We start from the raw sequence: 14,157 nt of genomic DNA on the forward strand, positions 1-14,157 counted from the left end.
ACTCTGTCCTTCAGGGGGGGCTCACTTCTGGTGTCCGCCAAAGGCTGCAGCACTTCATGCAGTTACAGCTCTTATTTGTGAAAACTTTGTAAATGTAATCACATAAATTCCTGTTCCAAAGACGGGTGGGGAACATTTTGAAATATCAAAATAAAAGCTTTTTTTTAATCGAGATACTGAACTATTTGGTGCTTTCCAGTTTTCACAAAGTGCCAAAGAAGACAAAAACCTGTAGATAGTTGGCTCATTTAGTCTCTCTCAAATATTTCTTCTCATCAGTAAATATTTGCTGTTTTTATTGCTTGATGTGATTAAATGTTTTATTTCTTCAAGATAAAATGATGACATGGTGAAGTAATTTTCCATGGTTTCTTTTAAAAAAATATTGATATGTATTTGGTTATTACACAAAGTCATGGTTCTTTTTGACAAGAATACCAGTTCTGCAGTACTGACTTTCATTTACCCCTCACAAGTGCTGGATGTCAGATTATCTTTATTCAAAACTGGCATACACTCATGCGCTCCCTCTGCTACCACTCTGTCTGTCATCTGACTGTGTGTCAGAAGGCCATCGATTGTGTCATTCTCTCACGTTTGCCTGAGACGCACAAGCAGCGAACGCCAATGAGGTCACTGGCCTTAGATTCCGTCGGGGCTTCAGGAGCCGACACGAAGCCCCCGCCATGAGGGCCGCCACGGCCTCGGCTTTCCACCCCCAGCTGTTCATGGGAAGGGAAGAGGGATTGTCGCGGCTCTCTGCCCCCGGGCCATTCAGACACAAATGAGATGAGTGTGTCCCCCAACGGAAGCGAGAAGCTCTCGGGACAATCAGTATATTCTAAAGCGAGGGAACGAAGAATCCTCAGCAGCAATCAAGCGCTGATCTTTTAACTTGAGTTCGCCTGACTCTTTCATCGACAATTGCTGTAATGTTCCGGAGACAACGGCAGTCTGCCATGTCCGATTTGCTTCTTTAAAGATCTTATGAAATGAAAAATGTGGGAAAAAGAGGGGACGGGCACGCCAGTGGACATAAACAAGCAATGTGTGCGAGTGCTTGCTGCACTGTGCACTACTGATTTCTATTTTATTTTATTCATTCATTAACATTATTTCTGACATTCTGATATTCTTTTTTTTTTTTTTAACTGTTTTTCAAACACGCAAGCTGGTGTGGCCCTTTCAACACTGGCTGCATCAGCGCGAGGAGCTCTTCAGTCAGTTCACACGATCTTCAGGCTTCCGACTGGGAAAAGAACAGGAGCCTGAATGACATTTCCTGTTTATAGTTCCAACTGGAACGAAGGTGCGAAGAAGGCATGAGAGAGATAAGGGAGCAGGACAGATTTGACGGCGTGATTCCACACACACACACACACACACACACACACACACACACACACACACACACACACACACACACACACACACACACACACACACACACACACACACACACACACAGCAAAGAAGAGGCCTTGGTTTCCCTGCAATGTGGGCCTGATGCCTTCTTCCAGTTCTCCACCTCCAGGCTTGTTACATAACACCACACTGTGTTGCTTTTAGCTCCACAAAGGAGCCGCATGAAAAACGCTGTTACAGGCTCCAGTGGCTACGAGGACACGCGTTTACTTTGTGCTCTTTCAGCATCGCTTGGACTTTTAAACATCCCGGGCAGCAGATAAAGAGAGCGTTAAAACACACTGCGGAGGCGAACTCACAATGACTGGAGGTGGCGCGCACAGGGGTGGGTGTTTGATCCTCTCGGGCCAGTGAGGATGATCTGCACAGTCTCCGGCTAAGATAAGAGATAAGGGCGCTTAAACGCTGGCAAAACAAAGAGGGAAGGCGTCTCAGGGCTACAGATGAGGACGAGGTTGGCGTCGCTGTAGCGTGGCGTTCACCGCGTTCTCCGTGAAGCCTCACCGCTTTGAAACGTTGAAACGAGGAAGGGGGCGGCTGGAGAAAATAGTCGTGCACTCAGCACTTCTGGAGATGAGCCTTTCTCCAGGCCAGATGGCAGTCGTTAAGGTGCTGCTGCCAAGTCTGGAAGTCTTTGATTTGGGAGCAGAGATTTTTATCTCTGGGAGCAAAACACAAATACAGTGTTGGCAAGTAACGGGGTGCATTTACTCAGCTACTGAACTGAAGCTTTTTTTTTTTTTTTTTCAGATCGATTCATTTTGATTAGATTGATTTTCCAGATTGATAAATGTTGATTTGAGATTAATTTCACCTTCTACTGGAGAAAAAGTTTGAGACATAAATACACATACGCCAATACGATCTAGCTCATCCGTCTTGCCAACCTCCATCAGAGAGATTTTAGAATCCAAAACTCTGAAATGCCATGGAAGAAGGCCGAGACGGAGAAAAAAACAAGTTGAACGGCTAAAGAGATTAGTGTGGATGCTGGAGCTGTGTGGGTTTTGTCAAAATTTGATTGCATTTTTTTTTTTTGACAGAGCATCAAAACAACACTTGAGGCATTTCTCTGTGGACATCATGGTTTTGTTTAACCCCTTGTCAACATGCAATGCAAACAACCATGCCAAGAGCCGATGACACGTGCCTAACAAGTTTGATCGGGATGTCATTGGCGAGTTTCGTAGTGACCTGTCAAGTCCTGCCACCCTTCAGCAAACGCCTGCTGTGGGCTCTTTTACGAGATGGATCGTCAAGATAAATAGAGGTTCCATCTGGCATAGCAGGTTACATACGCACAGCCAATCTAACACTAACCAACTGCATCCACCAAACTTCACGTCCTCTTTAATACATCCATAAAGCTGCTCTTCAGCCCCCTGCCTGCCAGTTCCAGCCTCAGCGTCCTTCTACTCATATTCACTGTCACTCCTCTGGACGTGTCCAAATCATCTCAGTCCGGCCTCTCAGGTTTTATCGCCACAACATCAAACATGCACTGTCCCTCTGACGGACTCCTATCCTGATCCTATCCATCCTAGTCACTCTCATCAAAGTTCAACATGTAAGTCTCTGCCTCCTCTCACAGCTGCTGTCAAACCTTCTTGCACGCACTTCTTGACCTCTGTTCCCACTATTTTCATTTAACTTTACCTCCAAATTCACTTCTGAGAGTATCAAGTGGTAACTACCAGGAGGCCAAACCAGGGAAATGTGTCATTGTAAAATAATAATGATAATAACTGAATCCAGGACTTTTGGTGGGGCAATGGTACTTTCATAGGCAGAAATTATTCTGTGTGACCCCACAGCAGGTTTGAGACCCTCCTGACACCCTGTCAACAGGGGAGCAGCTTCAGATGTGGGTGCCAAAAACAAATTCCTGCCATGTTTGTGTAACCCCTGGAGCTCAGGGGTCAGGGTCCTCGGCCAGACATGTGAGGAAACCTTCCGGGATTCGATGACGGCGTTTTGCACGCGAGGCGTGTGCATCGACGAAACTGCAACTAAATGGACGAATCAGCAGCTACGCAGAAGATAGGACGCCTAACTAAATTCCAGAAGGACTTTAGAGCCAATAAAGGACATAGAACATCTGAAGGCATCACCTGACGACCCAAAGCCCAGAGAACCTACTGATTTATCAATAATGACCTTACATGCTTCGGTTAAGGTTATAACAAAAAATTTGAGGGCGTGCACGTCAAAGGGAAATTTAACCTGGGGACGCAGGCAATTCCAGCGGGTCACCTCCATCTAATCCATTCCCTCCGTCATTTGGATTCTGGTTAACTGGGAGCGCATGCAGCATGAGGAGGAAGAGCATGTGGGAAAAATCTGAAGCAGCAGACGAGCCTTTGATCTGTGCAGCCGCCATGTGACAAACTCATGTGTCTGCATCACTGTTCATCATCATCATCCTCATCCTCATCCTCATCATCAGACGCGACTGACACCCTCACTGTTAATACGTACAATTATGTGCCGGATCAAGGTGTTAATCCCGCCAATGTGTCGCAATTAAGTCCAACGGGCGTCACTGACAGACCTCACATGTGAATAAACGGCGCAAAAACCAGCCGAGACAGACGCCGATCAACAGTTTTGAAGGCTCGTCAGCGGCTCCGACTTTAGTTTCTCCTTACCGAAAGCGGGGTGAATCCTTGACGCAGTCTTCGAAATCCACCGTCATCTTGGGCTTCGGTGACAATCGTTTTGTTTTTTTTAAGAGAACTTTAAAACGCTGCTGTCATGTCCCGGGTGGTGTCGAAAACACAGATGGAAGTATCCCCCCCTTGACAGAGAGCCTCCCTCGGTCGCTCGGCTCCAGCAGCGTCTCGCCCTCCTCACTCAGTCCCGCGCTCTGAAGCTCCGGAGCCGCCGAGCTCACTACTGGACGCTGGTGTTGCGTTCACGTACCAACAATCAAAACTCGGACATCAGGCTTTCTGTTAACGTGACGCGATACGAGCGACGGTTTTAAGCGGGAAATAACAAAAAACGAATTAGTAACAACAATAAAAAACACTGTGAATTGTAAGACAGGCAACATACTGCGTTGTAGCCAAGAACTATGTTCCTCTCCCGGGTTAAAAATCTGATCTGAACAAAGAGTTGGTAACAACGTAGACCTGATTCATACTATTGCTTTGAGCTGAGAGTTTTCTATCAACAGTTTAAATAAAGTGTCTTGAGCTTTTTTCGGTGGGCAAACAGTAAAGGGCACACTTTAACACTTTAAATGTGTTGTTAGTCCAACCAACCGCAGGGGAATCTGTCAAATTCACATTGACATCCTCTGGTGGTTCTATATTCACAACGTGAGTAAAAGAAAAGTGTCACAGTTCCTCTGTACATCAATTAAACTTGCCACATATATTTTGTCTTATTGTTTTATATACCAACACTGTGATTTTCTATGCAGTGGGCCCTAACCCCTGACATACTGTTGATCCCAAATACTTCACAACGTGTCCGATGCCACCCGAACGCAACACACTCTTCGTCCTTATGACGTCACACTGTAGGTCATTTGAATGTAGGATGGATGTAGGTTGGACGTAGTGACCTCTGGATGATCAAGGTTAAATTGTCACTTTAGTGACAGCTCCCATTCGCATATTCTTCCAGTAGTCATGCTCACATCTTCCTCAAACACTGTGATTAGTTCAATGACATGGGTGGCATCATGTGCGCATGTTTTAGTGCCCACAAGTTGCTATAAAAATCTGACTTAGAGAAACCAATAACTTGATTTTACAAAGCGTTTTCTTAAAATAAAATAAAAACTAACTAAAATTAATAAAACAACAACTTCACAGTCGTAACTTATCCTCTTGTGGCTACACCTGTCTACTTTCCCATGCCACAAGTAAATGAGTCCATCTCAAGTGAAACCATTTCCCCAGGAGGGCTATTATTAATTCCCAGGAAATGGGAAAGCCCGGAGAAAGAGTGCCTGCTCTGGATTGGGCTTTCATAGAGCGACATTGTTCCTCCCCATCCCGCCTTTCAAAAGGCTGCAGCTCGGCCCATGAATGGGGATGATCTCATCCGTTCCCTACTGAGGTGTTTCCACTAAATACCAGCATCAGACGCTCAATCTCCGAGGAGAGATATGGACTTTATCAGCAGCTGCAGAGGTTTGCGTAAAATGTTGTTTTGCGGTACTTTTTGGAAGAGGAGTCGGAGTTCCACAATGGTTCCCTTTTTCTACTGTTCAAATCCAAAACGAAACATGTTGGCATAGGGGAGACGGGTGGATGTTACGCAAAATGTAAAAATCTGCTTACTACCATTTTCTTCTGGGAAAAAAATGTAGCTTCACATTCGTGGTAAATAACAATAGAAAGAGAATTAGATCCTAATTTGGCAGATACACATGGAAAACGAGCCCTTGGTGATGACCAGAATGAAAAGTCTCACCAAGGCGCTGTTTTGACTGTGAGAGCAGCTATTTTTCACTTGTTTCACTCCCTTTTCCCTCCTCGCCCCCGCCCTATTTGCCTCCATCCTTGGGTGTTTTACTAACGTCAGATCAAAGCACTCGCTCCCTCTTTGTGAAGCTGTTGAGTCAGCAGTTTGCTCATACGCTGACACATACTTAATAGCGTGCATAATCACTGGTTTCTTTACAGCAGCAACGCAATTATAAGTGTAGACATTTAAAGCAGAAATTGAAAGCGGACATTGCATTTTACATATTGCTTTTTTGACTATGAGTTGATTACCAACAATGCAACAAGATCACTTGATCTCAAACGTGGTCCATCTCACATACCTGCAGTTGTCAGGGTCCTCTTTCAGAGTTAACATTCGATTTCCAACCAGCTTTCCGTTCGTGGTGACAAACCCTGGAACCTCTGCAATTTCCAGAGGAAGCCAACGAAGAGCCTACCAAATGCTAAAAGAGACGGTGTTGCTGCTATAGTATCAGTGGCTCTGGGTGTTGCCGTGCTAAGTAACAGTGGCTCAGAATGAAACAGAATTGTCACTTTAAAAGAAAGAATCAAGAACTTCACTGAAGAGTTTTCTTGACAGCTTTACAGTTGATTTTTTTTTTATACAAGACCTCAGCTGAACATTCTGGCGCTTCAGTCATATACATGTTTTTTGACACAGACATGGAAATATGGACAAGCAATGCTAACAACAATGAATGGTGCGTCTATCCTAAGTTTTCCCTCCATTTTATTAATGTGTTCTATCAGCTCTTTGCTGAATAGATACACAAAATGAATGAAAATTAATTATTTTGCAATGTAAATTGCATGCCAGGTTTAGTGTTGCCAACTTTCATTCAGAAAAATAAAGTGCAGGATGGATGGCTTTTACAATGTGAATGGGTTGTGCAATGGTATTGCCTGCAGCTACGTAGATTACGGTTTTGATCGCAAACTCTGTGGAAACAAACATGAGTTTGCATTGAAGATAAATTTACGTTCAAGACAACTCAGGAATACGGGACAAACCCCGTCCTGTATCAATTCAAACCGGGACGCAACATTTCATTGTCAAATACGGAACAATTCTGTATTTTAAGGGACGGTTGGCAACTCTCACTCAACTGGTTATTTGTGCTGTAGCGTCCTCGTGCTAAACTAAGCTAGCCTACTGCATGTGCACATGTGGCTTTTCCTTTGTGTGGCAGGACAAGTGAGTGGAAGGGTGCCGTCGACTCCCATTTTCGCTTTCATCGCAGGCCCTCTCATGGCAGACGGCAGCACTACTGCAGGGATGTGGGGGTCTCTGGGAGGATGACCTACTTTTGCTCCCCTCGATGGTCTGCTGGAGAGAGCTGCTACTAACCGCGCTGCCGAGTACAACGCTTGTAATGTCATCCCCACAGACTGCAGGTGCAAGGCTCTACAAGTCACTACCAACCAGGCATACAGATGCTGTGCCCATGCTCTGTATAATGCATGGCTGTCTTTTTGGCTTTGGCTCACTCCAAAATGTATGCATAAGATAACATGCTTGCAGGAGTCTGTGCATGTTCTCTATATGATGATACCCTGGAATGGTATTAGTCATGTTGGGTTGATTTTTTGTAATTTAGCAAAGCTTAAATGGGAAAGCAATTTATTTTTTTTGCTCTTTTACAGTATGCATGAGTCACACTAATTGGTAACGGTGAGGATTCCCGAGAGAAAGTGGCCTAAGCCAATTAAATCGTGTGGAACACAACTCCTAAAATAAAAATAAAAATAAACATACGTTAGAATAAACGTCTCTTAATCTGGAACAAGTTTTTTAATTTTAAATATTTTCTGAAAGTAATTTAAATTTATTTGACGCTGAAGGTTTTCCCCAAGCCGGAAATGTTTGCAACAACTCACCACTGTATGTGATAGTACTTCTTATTTTAATAAATTATACCAGGCCACATCTTAAAGCCCTTGACACACAACCTTTCTAAGTTTGAAACCCCTCGTGAAACGGCAGCATTTCATTTCAACATAGCTGTTGATTTATTTAGGAGCCCTGGCGATGCACATTAGGTCTACAACCCAAATGCTCCAGTCAAAGTGCGTCGACGCTGCAAAGCAATGCTTCTGTAGCCGAGCAGCCTCCTAGCTGTAGATAATCAGCACCATGACTCCAGCTGCAAAATACTTTGGAGTCTCAAAGTGTGACTTCACAATAAGCTCTGCCCGTCGTCCAGTAAGTGCATGAAGTTAAATAAAGCAGAACCCAAAAAATAATATTGGGAATCCTATGTGGTATTGTCAGTGAACAGAAATACACGCATCAAACGTCTTTTGTACCGTTTCATTAATTACTTTTACGAATAAAACAAATTGACTAAATTTTAAAGTTTACATATCCTAAACGTCTTTGCTGGCAACATAAAAGTTAAGTTATGTGACTTCATTTTGAAATGTTTCGAAAAATCCACCCACATCCAGCTGGTTAATGGTGTTGTGGGACTTTCATCATCCAGTAAAACCAAGGTTGCAATCCTTCTCTTCCAACAGCAAAATGAAGGTAAACCTTTGTCTTGAGGAGAAAAAGGATGCAAAGAGTCTTTGTGTTACCTACGCTCCTTATCTTCTAAAGGGGCCCTCTACAGGTCAAAATGTGTAATTCCTGGCTGAAATTCCTGAAAGGAAACAAAAGTGACAGGATCCTCGGGGTGAGCAGAGGGTCAACGCTAGAACAGCTGGAAGAGAAACAATGGATGCATAATTTTCAGGAAGTCTTTTTCCCTGCGTCAACTTCACAACAATGACACACTTTTGTATGTCAAAGAGAACCCTCAGATATTTTCCAAAGTTCTAAGAATCACACTGTTTTAATGCTGGATTGTGAAAGTAAAGTTTAACAGTAAGATAATGAAGCATTTTTTTTTTATTATGCTTACTAATCAAAGAGAAACTTTCCATGTTTTGCATGTTTGGGTTAAGGCAAAGTCAGAGCTTTTCATTGGTTTGCATCTTTTCCCTTCATGTAGAAGTGCCATCATTGGTCCAGTATACCCAGTCCACATCAGTGAGCTGACTGTGGTGGTGTAAGAAAAACTATAATCGCTTTCTCAGTTCAGTCTCATTACAAAAGGCACCAGAAATCATTGTGAACGGGTCAGACAAGTTCAGATTTTTCCACTACAGCTGTAAAATGAACCAACCTAATGGGGATGCTGGCATAACACTCAAGATCATTAGTGCGACTAAATTCCCTTCTAACATGCACAGCATGTAATTTAATAAATATATTAAATCTGTTCTCTTTCTTTCTTTCTAAGTCCAAAAAGGAGGTCACGTCAGAGAGGTTGCTCATTTAATTGAACACTTAAAAGAGCTTTTAAAAAAATGCAGTAATGCAGTCGCGGTATACACATGGGATAATTAACAATGCAGGGTTCACGGCATTTTTGTGTCCATCAGCACAGATATAAAACCCACAAAGCCACAGAGATGTGAGTGCCTTCTTGTGTACACTTTAGCACCTCGGCGTCTCAGCTCACAACATTTTGTTCAGCTGTTCTGCTCGGCAAACACGTCTGGCCAATGGAGCTCGGCATTTGTTTTCCTGCACACGTTGTTTTGGGGTGTGTGGGGGGGGGGGGGGGGGGGGGGGGGGCGCGGTGGGAAAATCTAGGGCAAGACGAGCTGCGGGCTTGTCAAGAGACCCGCCCATCCAAACAACTGTGCGCGCGCATGGGCACACGTGAGCTCTGAGGCTTTGTGCAGCAGCGCTATCAGTGAGCGGGCTTGTGGTCCTGGCTGAGCGCCGAACCCTCGTGGCATCTCGCCCTCATGGTGCATCTCAAACACACATCTGAGCTCGAGCACACGTGAAGGAACACATCTAAATGTATGATGAGACTGAGGAGCCACGTTTGCTCCTGATGCTGGTGATGGGAGGACAACCACGGCTGCCTACCCCCTCCCCCATAGGCCAATATGCTCTTTATGTCAAGCCGAGCAAAATACCCGTGACATACAGAATACAGCATTTTTTAAATCCATGGTGAGAATGAATTCCACAATGTTTCAAAAAAACAAAACAAAAAGAAACTAAACAGGAAGTGCCACCTACAGGCTAACCTGATGCCAAGCTTTTATCACTCGACAGTGAAGCACTACAGTGTGGTATGCCAGCCTCACTGCAAAGGACAGGACAGCACTGCAGGGGGTAATAAAATGGACACAGAAGATCATCGGCCGCCCCCTGCCCTCCCTGGAAGACACTGCAGACTCTCAGGCACCCAACAGGGCAAAAAAGATCCTCCATGACCCATCGCACCCTGGACACAGCCTCTGTGACCTGCTGCCCTCTGGCAGGAGGTGCAGAGTTCTGAGGCAACGGACAAACAGGCTTAGAAACACCTTCTCCCCTTGGGCCACCAGGCTGCTGTGCAATAACATGTGCAATATGCGAATGATGTATTTTATTCATCAATTGTTTTTACACTTTGTGCTTTTGTTTTGTTGCTTTTCAATAAAGCCTATTCCTATTCCTTAAAACAAGGAATGGACAGGTGACTGAAGGCCCGGTCTGTTCAAAAATTGAACAGACCTTTCTCACAGTAGTTATCTTGGACCGATAGAGCTGGGATAACACAGGTGTTTCCAGTCAAGCTAATCAGAGTTCTGTGACATTCTTGCCAGGACGAGTCCAGTTGCTGCACCTGTGGCTGTCAACCAATTACAAAGGCTCTGCAGCTCTAAATGGAACCGCTAATCCTAAAATTGCACTTGCAGGTAGCAAGTGGTGACAAAAGGTCAAATAGCAGATGAAGACCTGTGCTGTGCTTCAGACTGGGTGATAAATTCCATTTGATCCTTCAGGCTGCTGAGACAACACTGCCATCTTTTGGTCACTTCTGACAACTGCATCAATCCAAGAGCTTCACTATCGACTTTTTTCAGCTGTTGAGGCTCAGGTTGCACGCTTCCTTTTATTGCTGGTCCTCGTGTCTGTGGCATAAAATAACAGCGAGAGTTGAACAGCAAAGAAGGAGCAGAGTGCCGGAGCCATGTGAAGTCGCAGCTGGTAACTTACCGACTGAAGCACTGCTCATGTTGCTGTGATGGGGTGCAGATACTTGAGCAGGTTTTGAAGTGAGCAGCAGGTATTTGGGGACATGCTGAGAGAGGAGGAAAAACACCGCAGAATGAGCCTCGTGATGGGAATTCATAGATACGCCGAGCATCTTATGACTGAAACAAAGGTTCTTTCTTCTTGTGACTTTGATTTTTTCCATTATTACCAGAACAGAAGCTTCCTTGTCATGTGTACAACTGCTTTAATGAATATGTTCATTCTTAGGTTAATTCTTAAAGAAAAAAAAATCCCATCTCCACCATTGATGGTAACAACTCGATCATTACGTCCATTCCGAGCACCCAACAGTAAACTGTTACATTAGAATATTGTTTAATCCGCTTACCCTTGAGGTCTGGGTTTGAGAGCTGGGAATGGCTCTGTGGCTGGTCCTGGTTCTGCTCTGGATCCTCTGACTGTGCCGTCGTTCAGTGAAGCCGTGAGGGCGGCTTAATGTGGAGGGTCGCAGGCGACTGCTGACGAGCGCAGCATCGTCCCCTCCTTCAGCCACGAGGTCTGTCAGCTCTCCATCACTGATCTCCCCCTCCACCACCATGGAGTTCTCTGTACAGGCATACGCACACAATTATTTATTTTTTTAATTCTTTACGTCCTATTTTGATCATCATATCATAGCAAACACAGAAAGCTGAATAATATTCTGTTTTTCTTTTATAACATTCACAATTCCAGCAACAGTATAATTTCTTTTTAGCAAGTTTGTGTTTAGCCTAAAATTACCTTTTTTTTTTAGTTATTGTTGTTTATTTTTGCAAGTTGTGCCTTTATAACACTTAATTTACAACATCTAAAACCAAGAGGACAGGAGTGAAATAATGAGCGTCATACTGCAGTGTGAGAGGGAGAAATAATTTGTAGGAACTGTTGATTCATGTGCACCGCTCAACCTGTGTCCTGAGGAATGACAGCACACTCTGGACAAACCCAGCCGTCTTCAGTATCTGTGTTTAATGGCGATGCCAAGCAGTCCATGTGATGCCTGGAACAAAAACCACAATCGCAGCCCTTTGAGTTGTTCGTATTAACCAGCAGCAGTACCACAACTGTGTGCTCCATAACTGCATGTTAGTAAAACGTACACGGAGGAATTAAAAATGTCAAAGTGCACCAACGCAACGTTATACCCTGAATCACAGTGTGTGCACATTAGCAGCTGGTGCCCGCGATCACAGCGCCCACACTCTTCACAGGTGAGTGGGCTGCTAGCCTCCTCTTCATCTTCGTCTTCCTCCCTTTGCACCACACTCACTTTGATCTGAAGCAGAGCAAACAAACATCTGCCACATACCGAGGTAAAGCTCAGAATGTTGAGAAAAAAAAAAACTTCAGCCAAAAAAAAAAAAAAAAAAAAAAAAAAAAAGGGGGTGGGGGGGTGGAATAGAGGGGCTACCTTCTTTTGAATGTCCCCTCCAGGACACCGTCTCTGGTGGATGACTGCAAAACTGCTCCGATCGACTGGACAAGTGTTGGCTGTCTGAAATAAGGACAACGGACAGATCTCCGTGTACATTATTTCTCTGAATGAATGAATGAATGAATGAATGAATGAATCTGTAATAAGTTGTAAAAGATTACGAGTTTTCTCGAACCTAAGGGCGACGTTTCCACAACAACAGCAAATAAATTATGTTTGAACTTAAGTATATTTACAACCCTGTAGATTTGCTATTCAACAGATTTAATATTCCTCATTTGTTGGCAAACGAGTGATGATAAATGTGCTTGTTTTGATGTTGTAGATGGTGCGCATGCTTACTTGCGACCACTGCAGGATACATTCCAGACAAAACGCATGCTGGCAGCTCTCCAGAGAGGCCACGGCTTGTTTGTCAAAGGGACGCAGACAGATGGAGCACTTATCTGATTCTTTCCCCTCTTCATCCATGTCGAGGGTGCGACGCCGTGAACGCACCCGCACGTTTAAAAGTCTTTGAAACCGAGGAGTGGACAACAAAAACACACACTCACAAACAGCCTCTAAGCATTTATATCCATCTTGACGGTCATTTTTCGCAAGCTCTAACATTTCATGCCAACGTTTCTAGTGTTGTTTGTTGTCCGCTCTGTTGTAATATACATGTATAAGGTTACTTTCAGGCTTACTTTAACCAGTTTAACCGACTCGACAATAGCTACAATGACGTTACCCCGCTAGCTTCGGCTCAACGTTTTACGCTACATAACCCACTTCCGGTCATATTCACAGGAAAGGAATTAAATAAACTTACTACAATTATCTGATAAACTACGGAAGCGTATTGCATTCACTGGGCTTTTTTTTTTTTTTTTTTTTAACTGTTTTTCAGTGTAATTATGTCTGTTTTTCGCGCTAATTTTTTTCCGCCCTGTTTTTCGTGCAAATATTTTTTCCGCCCTATTTCCCCCGAGTTCCATTCTTTTATTGAGAGCTACATATAATGGAAGCAAACATGGCCAGCTTGTTCAGTTCAATCAAATTCTATTTTGACATGGGTTTAAGACACTGGGAAATAGTCCTGTCTTTAAGTGACATAGATGGCATTACAATTAGTTTATCAACTTTACGTAGGCATCTGAGGACTTTGCGGTTGTTTCGAAGGAAAGCCCATTCAGATATTCTCGACATCGCAATGTTTCTCCGGGATCAATTGGCTAAATATGGCATCATGGCTCCATGGATACAAAATGATGCATTTGAAGTGCATTCAGACTGGTTACGTGTCACCGCCGTAGAGCACATCCATGCCGTAGAGTCACCCGTCTACTGTTTTCTCGCGGTATTTAAAAAAAAAAAACAAAAAAAAAAAAAACAGGATGTAAAAAAATTGACACGAAAAACGGGGCGGAAAAATCTAACACGAAAAACAGGGCAGAAAAAAAAATGAGCACGAAAAACAGGGCAGAAAAAAATTAGCACGTGACATCAACTGGGGAAGTTTGAGTCTATTAATATGCCTTTGTTGGTTTCAAGCTTGCTTATGTTCGTTGTTTCTTACGTGTTTTGTCATATTTCAGGATATGATTAAAGCCATGTTGTGTTATTGGACTTTGTCAAGTCAAAGTGAGGGACTGTGAATTGAAAAGGCTGTTGGACACTAGGAGTGTTCAAAACCACAAGAAAATAGTAAATTAATTAAGAAGAGGTCTAAAGAGGTTGTGGAGGTTGTATAATTACAGGCA

General features: G+C 43.7%; 2 protein-coding genes across 4 annotated transcripts in view; both read right to left on the reverse strand.

The window, feature by feature from the left end:
* The window catches only part of acap3a (ArfGAP with coiled-coil, ankyrin repeat and PH domains 3a), a 54,933-nt gene extending 50,637 nt beyond the window's left edge, over positions 1–4,296 (reverse strand). For both annotated transcript variants that reach the window (XM_076041838.1, XM_076041837.1), the window contains exon 1: positions 4,074–4,296. In XM_076041838.1, coding sequence (XP_075897953.1) covers positions 4,074–4,120 — 47 coding nt within the window. In that variant the 5' untranslated portion in view covers positions 4,121–4,296. The remainder of the gene's footprint in view (positions 1–4,073) is intronic.
* Positions 4,297–10,440: 6,144 nt separating this feature from the next.
* LOC142898745 (PHD and RING finger domain-containing protein 1-like) lies at positions 10,441–13,220 on the reverse strand. Of its 2 annotated transcripts, none has more exons than XM_076041917.1 (7): positions 12,755–13,220; positions 12,389–12,472; positions 12,144–12,253; positions 11,886–11,977; positions 11,324–11,541; positions 10,936–11,020; positions 10,441–10,850 (listed from the first exon to the last, which is right to left on the reverse strand). In XM_076041917.1, the coding sequence occupies exons 1-7, from the start codon at positions 13,022–13,024 to the stop codon at positions 10,813–10,815; spliced, it is 897 nt and encodes a 298-aa protein (XP_075898032.1). In that variant the 5' UTR covers positions 13,025–13,220; the 3' UTR covers positions 10,441–10,812. The 2 variants fall into 2 exon arrangements, with proteins under 2 accessions (XP_075898032.1, XP_075898031.1); XM_076041916.1 differs by having other exon boundaries at positions 12,123–12,253; positions 12,755–13,219.
* Positions 13,221–14,157: the final 937 nt, after the last annotated feature.

The sequence above is a fragment of the Nelusetta ayraudi genome, unplaced genomic scaffold (genome assembly GCF_046127955.1).
Source record: "Nelusetta ayraudi isolate G7.1 ecotype Tasmania unplaced genomic scaffold, CSIRO-AGI_Nayr_v1 ptg000070l, whole genome shotgun sequence".
Classification (NCBI taxonomy): domain Eukaryota; kingdom Metazoa; phylum Chordata; class Actinopteri; order Tetraodontiformes; family Monacanthidae; genus Nelusetta; species Nelusetta ayraudi.